The sequence below is a fragment of the Siniperca chuatsi genome, linkage group LG22 (assembly GCF_020085105.1).
Source record: "Siniperca chuatsi isolate FFG_IHB_CAS linkage group LG22, ASM2008510v1, whole genome shotgun sequence".
In the NCBI taxonomy this organism is placed as follows: domain Eukaryota; kingdom Metazoa; phylum Chordata; class Actinopteri; order Centrarchiformes; family Sinipercidae; genus Siniperca; species Siniperca chuatsi.
Genome location: NC_058063.1, coordinates 1,857,501 through 1,871,476, shown reverse-complemented (window position 1 = coordinate 1,871,476; position 13,976 = coordinate 1,857,501). Strand labels below are relative to the sequence as shown.

The 13,976-nt window shown below is 41.6% G+C and overlaps 1 protein-coding gene across 5 annotated transcripts in view; it reads right to left on the bottom strand.

The window, feature by feature from the left end:
• Positions 1-13,976, bottom strand: part of peli3 (pellino E3 ubiquitin protein ligase family member 3) — a 49,690-nt gene that overhangs the window by 15,894 nt on the left and 19,820 nt on the right. For all 5 annotated transcript variants that reach the window (XM_044185167.1, XM_044185170.1, XM_044185168.1 and 2 more), the window contains 2 exons: positions 9,713-9,842; positions 8,547-8,648 (listed from right to left, as the gene is read on the bottom strand). In XM_044185167.1, coding sequence (XP_044041102.1) covers positions 8,547-8,648; positions 9,713-9,842 — 232 coding nt within the window. The remainder of the gene's footprint in view (positions 1-8,546; positions 8,649-9,712; positions 9,843-13,976) is intronic.

Sequence of the window (13,976 nt, the reverse complement as noted above, 5' to 3'; positions counted from 1 at the left end):
GATGCTGATGGAGAAGTACAGAGAAGGTCATCGGGAGTTGCATTGTGTCTTCGTAGATTTAGAGAAAGCGTATGACAGGGTGCCGAGAGAGGAGCTGTGGTATTGTATGAGGAAGTCTGGAGTGGCAGAGAAGTATGTTAGAGTGGTGCAGGACGTGTATGAGAGCTGTAAGACTGTGGTGAGGTGTGCTGTAGGTGTGACAGAGGAGTTCAAGGTGGAGGTGGGTCTGCATCAAGGATCGGCTCTGAGCCCCTTCTTGTTTGCTCTGGTGATGGACAGGCTGACAGATGAGGTTAGACAGGAATCTCCATGGACTATGATGTTTGCAGATGACGTTGTGATTTGTAGTGAGACCAGGGAGCAGGTGGAGGAAAATCTAGAGAGATGGAGGTCTGCTATGGAAAACAGAGGAATGAAGCTTAGCCGCAGTAAGACAGAATACATGTGTGTCAATGAGAGGGACCCAGGTGGAACGGTGAGGTTACAGGGAGCAGAGGTGAAGAAGGTGCAGGACTTTAAGTACTTAGGGTCAACAGTTCAGAGCAATGGAGACTGTGGAAAAGAGGTGAAGAGGCGAGTGCAAGTAGATTGGAACGGGTGGAGAAAAGTGTCAGGTGTGTTGTGTGATAAAAGAGTATCAGCAAGAATGAAAGGAAAGGTGTTCAAGACGGTGGTGAGACCAGCGATGCTGTACAGCTTAGAGACAGTGGCACTGAAGAAAAGACAAGAGGCAGAGCTGGAGGTAGCAGAGCTTAAGATGTTGAGGTTCTCCTTGGGAGTGACGAGGATGGACAGGATCAGGAATGAGTACATCAGAGGGACAGCTCATGTTAGATGTTTCGGAGATAAAGTCAGAGAGGCCAGATTGAGGTGGTTTGGACATGTTCAGAGGAGAGACTGTGAATATATTGGTAGAAGGACGCTGAGGTTGGAGCTGCCAGGCAGGAGGTCTAGAGGAAGACCAAAGAGGAGATTTATGGATGTAGTGAGAGAGGACGAAGTTAATTGGTGTGAGTGAAGAGGATGCAGAGGACAGGGTTAGATGGAGGCACATGATTCGCTGTGGTGACCCCTGAAAGGGAACAGCCGAAAGGAAAAGAAGATCCCCAAGGGGAAACTCTTTTAGAATGATAATTTTACTGTTCCCCTTTGTTTTCTCTTCCAAATTGGTCCAAATTTGATCTGATTGTCTCACTGCCCGTGTTTGTTTGTTTGTCATCCCTTTTAGGGTGCTTTCAGACAGTGAGTGGGTGCTGTTCCCGCCTCCATTGTTTTCAATGTAAATATAGCGTCAAGAAGAGAGAGGGCAGCGGCTGCTCTTGTGAAGGCGCACAGCCATTTGCTGCTGCATTTGGAGTTTATGATCATTCAACTTTTTCAACTTGCCGCACCGCCTCACTGTGTGACAGTATTGGAACAACGTCAGCTTAAAAGCCTGATTATTCAGCCTGGGACAACAAACAACGTTTATGATACTAGTTAGCAAAATTTGCTATATAAATCGTGTCATATTGCTAACCATTTCCTCTATTTTAAGCTACAACCTGCTCTACTGAGCTGCCTGATGACATTTTACTAGGTAGATAGCTGCAGGCTCTGGCCAGGAGCCACGGTGGCAGCATGCCGATTCAAAATTCAGAACATAGAAGTTGCCAGGTGGCAGCCATGGCAAGAGGCGCTTGCTTGCTTGTCTTACACCTTACACCTTAAGTGATGTTGCCGGATTCCAAGATCTCCTCAATTACATTATTATAGAGTACAATGTTATCATAACGGATCGAACCAATGGCCAGGGCTGCAGAAAGTTGTAAAAAACTTTATTCCTTGAACCAGCAACAGACTGAACTTACTACTGTAGCAGGTTAAAGGTTTAAATGCATTAAACTGATCATATCGAATGACCTTAATTTTGCTAAGAGGAAGGAGCAGGTTTACACTCACTTTCGGCTATCAGAATAAAGTCAGTGTTCATATTGAATAACAGAATCTAACTTATGTTAAATGAATTTTAAATGGGGCACCACTCCTTTATCAGGAGAATATCTTGATAATAATGAATTAATTTAATTAATAATCAATTTAGTCTCGATCTGAAACTGCTACAGAGTTCTTGTCTTGGGACAGTGACCGGAATATTTCATACACACAAACACACAATAACCAATGTTTTATAAATGTTTATTTAACTACTAACTATACACACAGGACAATAACTACTAGACTACACAAACAACTATACTACTAGACACACAAATGAACGGACAAATGCAACCATGAATGAATGATATGAACACAGCGATGAATAATTAATAAGTGAATGAATGACCATTTGACACCAGAGGATGCAGTGAATGATTATTTTGGTTAGTGGCATTAACTTGTGTAAACACAGGAAACCACTATGTGGACAAATTTAATAGTTACCAATTAAATAAACTATAGGCACCGTTCAGCAACTGAGAACTGAGTTTTGGAAAGTCAAGGGGGATTCTTATTAGGAATTATTAATCACCTGAAGTAATTTAGCTATCATGTTGATGGCAGATCAATTTTTATCTGTTTTATAATTGTTCCAATTAAGCTAAAGCATCAAACCCCAATGTCACAGAAAAGTATATGTTGTTTCACCTGAGTTTTGGCTGAGCAGGGAAAGCGTTGCCCTGAAGGGAAGTGGAGAGGAGAAGCAGTGCCATTTCTCTGGGGCACTTGGTGGCGATCGGTTCTGGATGAAACTCCCCTGAGTTCCATGTTTCAGGCCACGCTGTCGGTCCTATGGGGGCGACTCTGGCCTGAGCCGGATATCTTCCTCCATAAGCAGGCTGATGAAGTTCAGTTGTGATGGCAATGTGGTGTGAGCTGTTGGCTGAGTTTAAAGTTTGTTATGGTCCTCATTAGGACTCCGGTGCTGCAACTGGATGTAACAACTTCTTTAATCTGGTATCAGCAATTTAAGTTTGCTAATAGAGTTTCTTTCTTTAAGACTTAAGTCTTTGAGTCTCTTTCACTCCGTCTCCCCATCTCTCTCTATTTCTCCTTTTCTGCACCACATGACTGGTGCTTAAGACACTGATCTCTTTTTAGCAGGATTCTTTCTTTCAGACTTGTTGGATATCAGCATTTTTCCAACATGTTCTGTGTGCCTTTGGTCCCATGGGGTCAGTTGAGGCCTCAGGATTCAGTCCAGCATTGTCGGCGGGATCCACTGTCTTGGAGAGCAGTGGAGAAGAGACGTAAGAATAGAATGCACGAGGACAAGAAGTTTCCTTTTGTCTTAAAGTCTTCTGTAAGAGGGGGCAGGGTTTTTTGTGTTCAAAGCAAAACTTGACTCCACGCCCACCTATCTTTATTTTTTCAGATTGATTAATAGTTTGAAGTTTAATTCTCCCATGTTACAGTTTTGTCTTATCAGTTGTTGGAAGGCACCACACACTAAAATGGAATATTGTCCACTTATAACCTAAGTAATTAACAGACAGTGTTAATTAAATGTCATACATGGTAGGCGTAATATATGTTATGACATCTGCTATTATGACGACACACCATGTATAACCTATACATGGTGTGTTGTCATAATAGCAGACACACACATCTGTAACAGTAAAATATTAGTAAAATAATAGTAAAATAAAATCACATTAATTAGATGTCCACATATATCAGCAATATTTGGATCTCAGGAATGTGTTTTGTCTGTCTGTCTGTCCTCTCAGGGGGTGAGAGGAGCCGGGGGTCAGCAGACACACACATGTGCTTTGAGGGCTGTGGGATTCAGCATTTCACATTTTCTCTTATTATCAGCCATGCTAAATTAATTGTTGTGTAGCTAGATATTCACATTTCCTGATTTCAGCTTAGCTTTAGCTATTCAGCACATAATAATAGGCGAATACGTAACATCCAGTAACCTTAGGCATGTTCAGTTGATTAATATCAAGGTTAAGACAACAAGAGATCAGTTGAAAATATTCTTGGCAATATGTCATTAGAGTGGCAGGCAAGGACTTACACTACTGAAACTGTATCCCAAATTATCACACATACTGTCCCAAATTATTATGAATGTCCTGAAAGAATAGTTTTGTTAATACAGAAAATGGTGAGCCATACTTTGTATGAACAGTTCTTGTTGACAGGATATTGCTCTTATGGCATCAGCATGACAACATCAAGTTCCACATTTTTCTTATAGGTGTTACTTAATGTAAACACATTGATTAATACATTTGATTCTGCATGGCAAAGTCATTTTCTTTATTCCTTTAGTCTTGAAGTCCTGGTTTTCACTTGATGAAGACCAGAGATCATGAGATGTTGTGTCAGGTTCTGTTGTACATGATCAGGGAGAGTAAGTTGTAATTTACTAGACTGGCTTAGGTTGTTCATGCTTCGTGAGTTTTTGCAGGCCACCGTTAATTGAGAAATTGTCATTCAGCCTTCCATCAGTGACCTGAGTCCAGCAAAGGTCATGGGACAGAGGAGGTTGCTGGAAAAGACTTATTGGTTCTCTGGACAGGCCTGGTTTATGACTTAGAAGCCAGCTTTCAGAAAAGTCTAATTCTTTCCATTAATAAAGATCCAAAATGTTCATCAGGATTGAGGTTGATCATGCTACACTACTGAATTGAAGAAAGGAAGAAGCAGTGCCGTTTTTGAGTTGAATTTTTTTTAAATGTCATTATGAGCAGCACAATATGAATTCCATTTGCTTCTATTGTATCAGGGTGGAGGAAGAAATCTCAGAGACGGATATCTAATGTGGACAAAGTGAACCAAAGTTATCTGCATGGTTAGATACCACTAGAGGAAAGTGAGGAAAAAAGTGTTTTGTAATGTGGGTGAACTGGCACTTTAACACAGTAGATAGAGGGAAAGAGACAGACAGACGTGGCTAGATTGGAGTGGAGCCCTGTTGATTCTGTCTGCTGGAGTCACGGCTTTGTATGGATCTCCTTGATGATGAGAGAAGGTGGTTGGAAAACAACTTTGAGCTGCTGAGAGCAGACAGGTCTGACTCATCTTCTCTTGTATACTTTATCTCCTTAGTCTTTTGTCTTCCCTCCTTCTGGCTGATACTTTCTTTCCTGCACTTCCTCTTCATTCCCTCCCTCTGTGATTCTCTGCTGTCCTCACTGCTCTCTCATGACGTGGCACAAATCTGCTCACAGATTATTCTATACTCTGCACTCACTAAGAGATGTGTGTATGTGCGTTATTTGACTCTACAGGGCTGACAGGTTCAATTACTGTTTTACTAAATATTAAGGTGTCTGAAAGACAATAAAAACTGTAAAAACGACAATTTGTGATGCCTTTCAGAATCAGAATCAAAAATACTTTATTGATCCCAGAGGGGAAACTTTTGTTACAGCTGCTCACTATCACATCAATGCACACAGGAATAGAAGTACTAAGCAAATCAAAATATAATACACTATAATACACTTAAGATAAATTAAGTACAAAGTGGATATAAGTGTAAAGCTAAAATAAGTGTAAGTACAAAAGTGGATATTGCACAGCAGTAATATAAGTATGAATAAATATCAATAATGGGGTGGGGTGGGGGTGGTGTCTTCCGCTGAAGGTACTCCTTTGTTTGACCAGCACGTCATGGAGTGGGTGGGAGACACTGTCCAAGATGGCATGTAGTTTGGCCAGCCTCTGACACCACCGACAGAGAGTCCAGCTCCACCCCCTAATGTCACTGGCCTTACGGATCAGTTTGTTGAGCCTGTTAGCGTCCACTACCCTCAACCTGCTGCCCCAGCATACAGCATAGCACTGGCCACCACAGACTCATAAAACATCCTCAGCATTGTCCGGCAGATTTTGAATGACCTCAGCCTCGTCAGAAAACAAAGGCGGCTCTGGCCCTTCCGGCTCTGGCCAAGAGCTTGAGTGTTTTTAGCCCAGTCCAGTTTATTGTCCATGTGTACTCCCAGGTACTTGTAATCATCTACAATGTCCACACTGACCCTCTGGATGGAAACCGGGGTCACTGGTGCCTTGGCCCTTCGTAGATCTACAACCAGCTCCTTAGACTTGGTCACATTGAGCTGCAGATGGTTCTGCTCACACCACCTGTACTCAGTCTCATCACCACCGCTGATACATCCCACCACAGCAGAGTTATCAGAAAACTTCTGGAGGTGGCAGGACTCTGTGTGGTGGCTGAAGTGGTGTATATGGTGAAGAGGAAAGGAGAGAGGACAGTCCACTGAGGGGCCCCAGTGTTACTGACCACGCTGTCCGAATCTGTTAAAGAACAGATTAAGTTCGTTGGCCCTGTCCAAGCTGCCTTCAACTCCTCTGCTGTCAGTCGGTCTGAAGCCAGTGATGCTCTTCATGCCGCTCCAGACCTCTCTCATGTTGTTCTGCTGGAGTTTCCGCTCCAGCTTCCTCCTATACTTCTCCTTGGCCTCCCTGATCTTCACCTTCAGGTCAGCCTGGATTTCCCTCACCTCCTCCCTATTACCATCGGTAAAGGCCCTCCTCTTGGCATTCAGGTATGTCTTTGATGTCCTTTGTTACCCACGGTTTTGTTATTTGGATAACAATGGACCATCTTAGTTGGGACATTGCAGTCCACACAGAAGTTAATGTAGCCAGTGATGCACTCAGTAAGCCCGTCAATGTCCTCTCTATGAGGCTCACAGAGGTTCAGCATGATCAGCTGTTCCCTGGTGTAAACAATGTGACCAAACAGCTGTTCTGCAGCGGTGCCCTGACCGAGTAGCAGGAGAATAAGTTTAACGGCGAAAAAAATACCAAAACACTCTCTACTCTCATTTTCGTAAAGAGCATAGTTTAAATTATACTTACACAAAAGTTACTCAAGTTTTAAAGAAAACGGAAAGCTAAAAGTTGGAAAAAGTAAGACAATGAGATGGCGCAACGGCAACAGGCAGCATGCACGCTGGCACATGCGCACAGAACCCTTTCAAAAGGGTTTGGATTTATAAATAACTTTCGACATTCAATAGCTTTGTTAGAAATTAGAAACTTTTTGAGACTGTACCTATGTTAAAGACGGGAGCTGTAGTTTTTGAAAGCTAACAAAATATCTATTGGTTTATCTTTGTTTAAGTTGCTCAAAACTTACAAGTACAGTAGTTATAATCCAACCATCTTAGAATATTGAAAGAAAACCCCAGTATCATGTTTCAGATTTTCAGAGATACATTGTTAAGTGGATAATGCTCACTTTGCATTACAGAAGGGAGTTTAAAATGTTTGACCAGAGTTTGAATCTCCAAAATCTCAGTTATTGGGGATCGGCAGCTCTTTTATCACCCCTATCTGACATGTTTGAAAAATGTCTACAATTCTTTTCTAATACAGTCTCACAATATAGTATATTTCTAATAGTCTATTTCTTGGAAGGAGGCAGGAACGTCCTGGAGTCTCTGCTGGTTGCCTGGCTACTGCTTCCAGCCAAGAAATAGCCTGGCACATAGCCCCCCGTAAAACAACAGATTCTTTTCGGTTTTGTATGAATTAAACAAACGAGATCTAACATGTTAGTGAGTTTTAGAGGTGTTGGTAGGTGGATTCCATACTTTCAGTCTTTATGCTAAGCTAAGCTAACCGACTGCTGGCTCTAGCTTCATATTTACTGTACAGATGCAAGGTTAGTATGTTTCTTCCCATCTAACTCTCGGCAAGTAAGCAAATAATTGTATTTCCCAAAATGTCGAACTATTGCTTTAAAGTCTCAAGCAAGTTAATCAGAATGAATTATATAATTAAATTAATTAGGAAAGGTCTGGGAAGCACAGCACAGATTACTGATGCATACAATGCCAGGATGAAGAGTTGTGGATATTACTACATTAAGGTAAGAAATTGATTTCTTAATGAAATTAGGTCGGCTACAGTGGCATGGTTGTATTGAGCTTAATTCAGGCTGTTTTTAAAGGCTTGTGATGTGGGTAGAAGAGACTAGATGCGTCCAGAACAAAATAATAAGACAATACTACTATCTACTATGACAATATGAAAGGCCCACGTTTAAATTATTGATATCCCCAAAGTTCAGTTACTGTTGATAATTACTACTACTACTACTACTACTACTACTACTACTACTACTACTACTTTTAGTATAACAACTTTGCTGTTCCCCTTATCACTTATGCCATTTAAACTAGTGCTAATTTAAATATGGTAATTAACCACAATTAGCTTCCCCTAACATAATCTTCACCCACTACCTATAGTGTCAAAATGTCCACAGAAGCTTCTCAAAGCACTCTTGTACTATAATCCACTTTTCTACTTTAGACCCATATATTAAGTATGTGCCAAACAACATTGGAGTTCATTGTCAGCAGGAAAAAAGGAAGAAGCTTTGATTGAAGGTGTGGTTCTCTTGTTTATTTGTCATACTTTTTAATGGTGTTTTTATATTTTTACAGTCAACATGCCTCTTTTTTTGACTTCCAATGTCCTTTTTCTACAGTAGGTCATGCAGCTAAAATGTTGCGTTAGCATGGCACATGTGCACATGCATGGTGTGTGCATGTGTGTGTGGATACACTGACCTGAAACATGTCTGTGTTGGTGTCATGGGTGTACTCCACAATGACAGAGTGGCTCCGTGACAGTGTGTAGGAGATGCTGTGCTGGCTTTTGTTGCTGAGTGCCTGCCAATGGAAAAGACATTATCCAGGTCACATGACAAGGAGAGCTGAAGGTCTGGCCTACAGGACAATCTACCCAGAGGACATTTCCTGTTCTTGAGGAACAACCGGCTCTTATTTAAAATGATTGATATAATTTTATCTGCTGATGTATTGTTATGATGGAAAGAGATCATCTAATGTGTATGTGTGACAGTTTCTTGCAATATGTAAGTAATAATTCAGAGCATATATATAATACATTATATTTACAATATATACATACAGTACAATTTAGAAAATAGTAGACTTTGCGGAGGAACATCATGATGTGAACCAGCATAGTGTTCACACCTTAGCGTGTACTACAAAAAAATACAATACTAAGAGTCTAGAGCCATGCTAGCAGCTCTGTGAAGTTGTCATCTGAAACCATGTTCAATATATTATATATTTTATTGTTGTATTTTTGAAAATAAAATAAAATATAATCATGAACAAGATTCTGCCAATATGAGGTTTCGTGGCTGATTGTGGTTATTTTGACATTTTGGTACTCAAACTGCCAATAATTGCTATTTAGGGTCAATTTAAATATATTTAAATGTATCCAATTTCAAACAAAAAATGAAGTTTATGATGATAATTCATTACAGAAAACATTTTTGAAGGTTTGTTAGCTACAATTAGAGAACATGTCAAATTAAAATCAATATTTATTTGTTCTTTTAACACACCCATTTGCCGACACCTGAAATGAACACTTTCAGGTGAACAGTTGAATGAACAGTTTCAGAGCAGCACTCGAGTAAGAAGAAAATGACTAAAACTACAGCTACTGTTGTTTAATTAACCACCCTCACTCACTGTATGTTTTTTCATACTTTTCCTTCAGAGATTTCAAATTAATGTGTTGGCGTTACAGAAGAAATTGTCACTGCCATTACAGATGTACTTAATAATAATTGTTTCTTGTGTCCTAGAATATAGTATCTGGTTCCCTTCTACCTGGGTTAGGGGAAATACTTGACACCCCTCCAGTCTGAATGACAACCTAAACTGTAATGATCAGTGCTGTGACTTCTCACCTTTGACACCAGAGGGGTTGAGACATTGTGGATAACATCAGGTTTGACCCCATTGGCTTTCGGTCTCTTATAGAGGGCCAGGCGGCTTCTTCTGCGGCCCTTGTCCCCATTGGCCAGCGACCCATTGTGCCTGTGAAGCGTAAAGATAAAATATACTTAATTATAACAATGACTGGGTTAAATTGATAATAAATTAATTATGTGTTTCCTGATGTTTTATCTTTTTAACAGAAATAATGTTTTTACTCACAAATGAATTTCAATTGCTTCTACTTTGCCATTTGGAGCTTAGAGGTCAAGTCACTATTATCAATCAGCCATAGAGAGTAGTCAAACTGAGTTTGTTACATGAAATATGGATTGTAAAAAATCACTGAATTCACTCTCTGTTTGCTAGTTAGCTCTGTATTTATTTTCTTCTATTTTATTGGTGTGTCCAAATTCTAAGTGTCAAATTTATTAACTGGGAAACTAAAATTGTAGTATTAATAGCGTAACCTTCTGTTACAGTACAGACAGGCAGGGGACACCGAGATGGACCAGAATGTTCTTTATTGGATAACAGCCCGAAAGAGTAGGTATGGAGAAAAGGAAGTCTGTAGGTGGGAGAATGCACTGGAGACAGGAGAGCGCTGGGGACTGGAGATCGCTGGAGACAGGAGAAACGCTGGAGAAGGGAGGTCGCTTGGAGAAGGGAAATATAAGAGTTCTAAATTCGAACGAGGTTGGACCCATACTGAGGTGAGTGCAGGGCTTTTATGCTGACTGTGATTGGGAACTAATGTGGAGCAGGAGTGTGATTGGGAGCAGGTGTGGATCATTAGTGGGTAGTGGAGCCTGGAGTATCCCTGACAGACCACACCATCAACAGATGCGTTTAAATGATTTCTTAACAAAAACGAAAGATTATGTGCACAAGCTTGAACTCTTGTACTTCTTCGGTCTGTTGCTGCGTTGTGGGGAAGCTTTAGTGGGGAATCCACCATAGCTTCCAGGCACAACAAACCCACAAAATCCTCCAGTTACGTGGAGGAGATCTTTGAATTCTGAACGAAGGTAGCAGTGATATGCTTGAGAGGACCAATGGCCCATGATTTGTATTAAGTGCTCGGGGATGCCATTGCGGGAGCCGAGGTGGCAGCTACGATTCTGAAGGAGTGACCAGAGTACTGGACACGATAAATGCCGGACAAGGAGAGCGCGTGGCAGAGTTGCTGGTGGAACCAGAATTGAGAAGCCACTTTTCCGGACTCAGAGATTAATAGAGGATCTGTCATGGTTATGCTGGGATTTCCGGAATTGCAAGACGTTTGCAAGGGTCCTCATAGTGATTGCTCTATGAAGTAAAGTGTAAGGTGACTGGATTGATGGGTTTTGGTTCACTTTAAGTAAATGCCATGATGTTGTCTGAGAAATTAGACAAGTCGGAAATGCAGGCGTGATGGCGTGGGTCGAAGCGAAGCGTAGAGGCAGTGAATCCGGAGTGTCTGAGAAAACCGAGAACATGGCTTCTACAGTTTGAGCAACATGGGGGATGTTGTTACCTGGAGCAGATGGTGTGGATCGAGGACTTGAACTGGCTCTTGACAAAGAAGTCCTCTGAGAAGTGAAGTTATCTGAGGATGGCTGGAGGCCAGACCCGGGCTGCCGGTTAGGAGTTTAGAAAAGCTAAAGCTGCTAGGGTAAACTTTTGAAAGTATGTGTTTTGATGGCCATTACAAAATGGACGTGGGTAACAGAACAGGTCATGGTTACAAGATCGAAGGACGGGTGGTTATGTTGTACTGGTTGTGAAGGTAGCGGAAACTCTTCCAAGCTGACAAGTACGACAAGACAGTTGTGGGTGACATGCTGTTGATGATATCCCCCAGAAGGGCCGAGCCTATTAACTTCTGAAATGAGGAGGCAGAGTGGATGTGATATTGGTAGAAGCCATTGCCTCCAACACGGAGGGCCAGATTAAGGATGATGGCCATGTAATTGTTCATTTCCTGCCGGCGGATGGGAAATTGTGAACAAAATACGTATCGGAAGAGATAGAAAACATATGTGAACTCTGTGGGTGTAAGTTCTCTGGAACAGGTGGGTGTTCTCCCTTTTAGGTAGAGAGTGCCCTTTGTGTCCTTCGAGGAATCTGTTGGTAGATGGTTGTTGAAGAGAAGGCATTGGATTCATGGATTCTCAACATCATGAAATCATGAGTTACTGGCTTCGAGCTATGCATTTGTGTCCGCACCATGGTTCGTTTGGACCGATCAGCATCCTATAAGGAAATACTGGCAGCTACGGGCTTGCCCTGATGCTAGGTGTGCATGACGATGTGTGTGAGAAGTGAATGTCAAAAACAACAATGCTAAAGAGGTTAGCATATATGCTCCTAGCATCAGTTATATCAGAAATGGAGAGTATTTCTTCATTGAAAGAAGAGCAAAGAACGACATTGAAGCTTTTCTCGATGGAAAAGATGTTTTTGCTCTTCTCCTGGCTGGCTTCAGTAAGTGTTTGTCTACGTTATGGTTTGTTGATCTGATTAGTTGAAGTTTCCCCGTTATAGATGGTGATGATTCCAATGACGACGTCCCAGATCATTCTGGCATCCCGGTGCCAGGAGCCCTGGCTAGATGGAGCTGCTGCGGTTGCTGGAAGTGGGCAGCAGGGGTCACTGGTGGTCATCCCAGTGCCGGGTTCCCCTGCAAAGGCTGGCTGATGTGATTGCTGGAGCTGGATGACAGGGGGCGCTGATGTCCCAGTGTAAATTGCCCTGGATGATGTAGGCTGCTGTTGCTGGTTTAGAGAGATGAAGTGTTCTGGAATTATTGTGTTGGTTGCTCCATCTGAAGGTGATTGTGTAAGATATGATGAGAGGCGGTTGCTGATGACTCCCGTTATTCATTGTTACTGGCCTTTCTGTCTTGAGCTGAAGGATACAGGTGAACTGTCCCTTTAACATGGATGCTGACATCACAGCATGTTGTTGGGGTGTGTGTGATGATGTCACCCGGAAGATTGCTGTGTTGACGGAACTGTGGGCATGACAGGTTGATATGAGGGAACCCAAACTGGAAAGTTTTGATTTGTTGTCTGTTCTGTGAAAAACAATTCCTTTATCTTTTATCATTTTTGTAGAGTGGCAACAGTCCGGTCGGAATTTTAGAAGGCTGGTTGTCGGGGGACCTCGCTGGAGCGTGATGACGCTGCTGTGTGTTGTGAGGCCATAGCGGTCAAGATGATGGCGGGGGCTAGAGTCCTCAGAAGCGAGGCGGCAGAGAAGTTTTCAGCTTCTGTTGCTGGGACTGCAGGCAAGGGTTGATGGAAACTTTGAACGTGGTCATCCTGATTTCGTCGTACATATATACACATATACACACATATACACACACATTTATATATACACATATATATATACATATATACATATATATATATATATATATATACACATATACATATATATACATATATACATATACATATATACATATACATATATACATATACACACACACATATATATACACACATACACACACATACACACACACACATACACACACACATATAATTCATTTCAATTTTATTTATATAGCGCCAATTCATAACAGAAGTTATCTCATTGTCCTTTTCCTATAGAGCAGGTCTAGACTGTACTCTTTCTAATATTACAGAGACCAAACAAATCCCACCATGAGCAAGCATTTGGCGACAGTGGCAAGAAAAAACTTCCTTTTAACAGGCAGAAACCATGGACAGAACCAGACATAACACTTCAGTTATGTTCCGGTGGTACATCCCATGTAGGGGTTTGTCCTCCCATGTTCCCCATTGCCTGAGACATTCACTGAGCACGTCATCTGTTGGGGCCTTATCTTTCATCATATATATCACAAGTATATATATATATATATCTCACAGGTAGCATAAAATAGAAATTTTAATGTACTTCTGCACTCTTGCACAGATGTGTATGTGAGAATGCCTCTCTCTAGTCTACATGTCCAGCCAGTAAAACCAGACCACAGGTTTTGCTTGTTAACTAGCAAGACACAATAGGCATTTGCATGGAATACGAGCGCCATGGTTGTAAACAGGAATTACTTTGCAGGTAGTTGGCTCAGCTTCTAATCAGTGAGAAACCAAATATAATGCTCAGTTCAAATTCAAAATACTGAACTACTCCCTTATGGTAACAGCTAAACCATTCTTAATAGCTGCCAGGCCAGGTTGGTCTCTGCATGTATGACACTTGGCTTGACTCGAGTCCCAC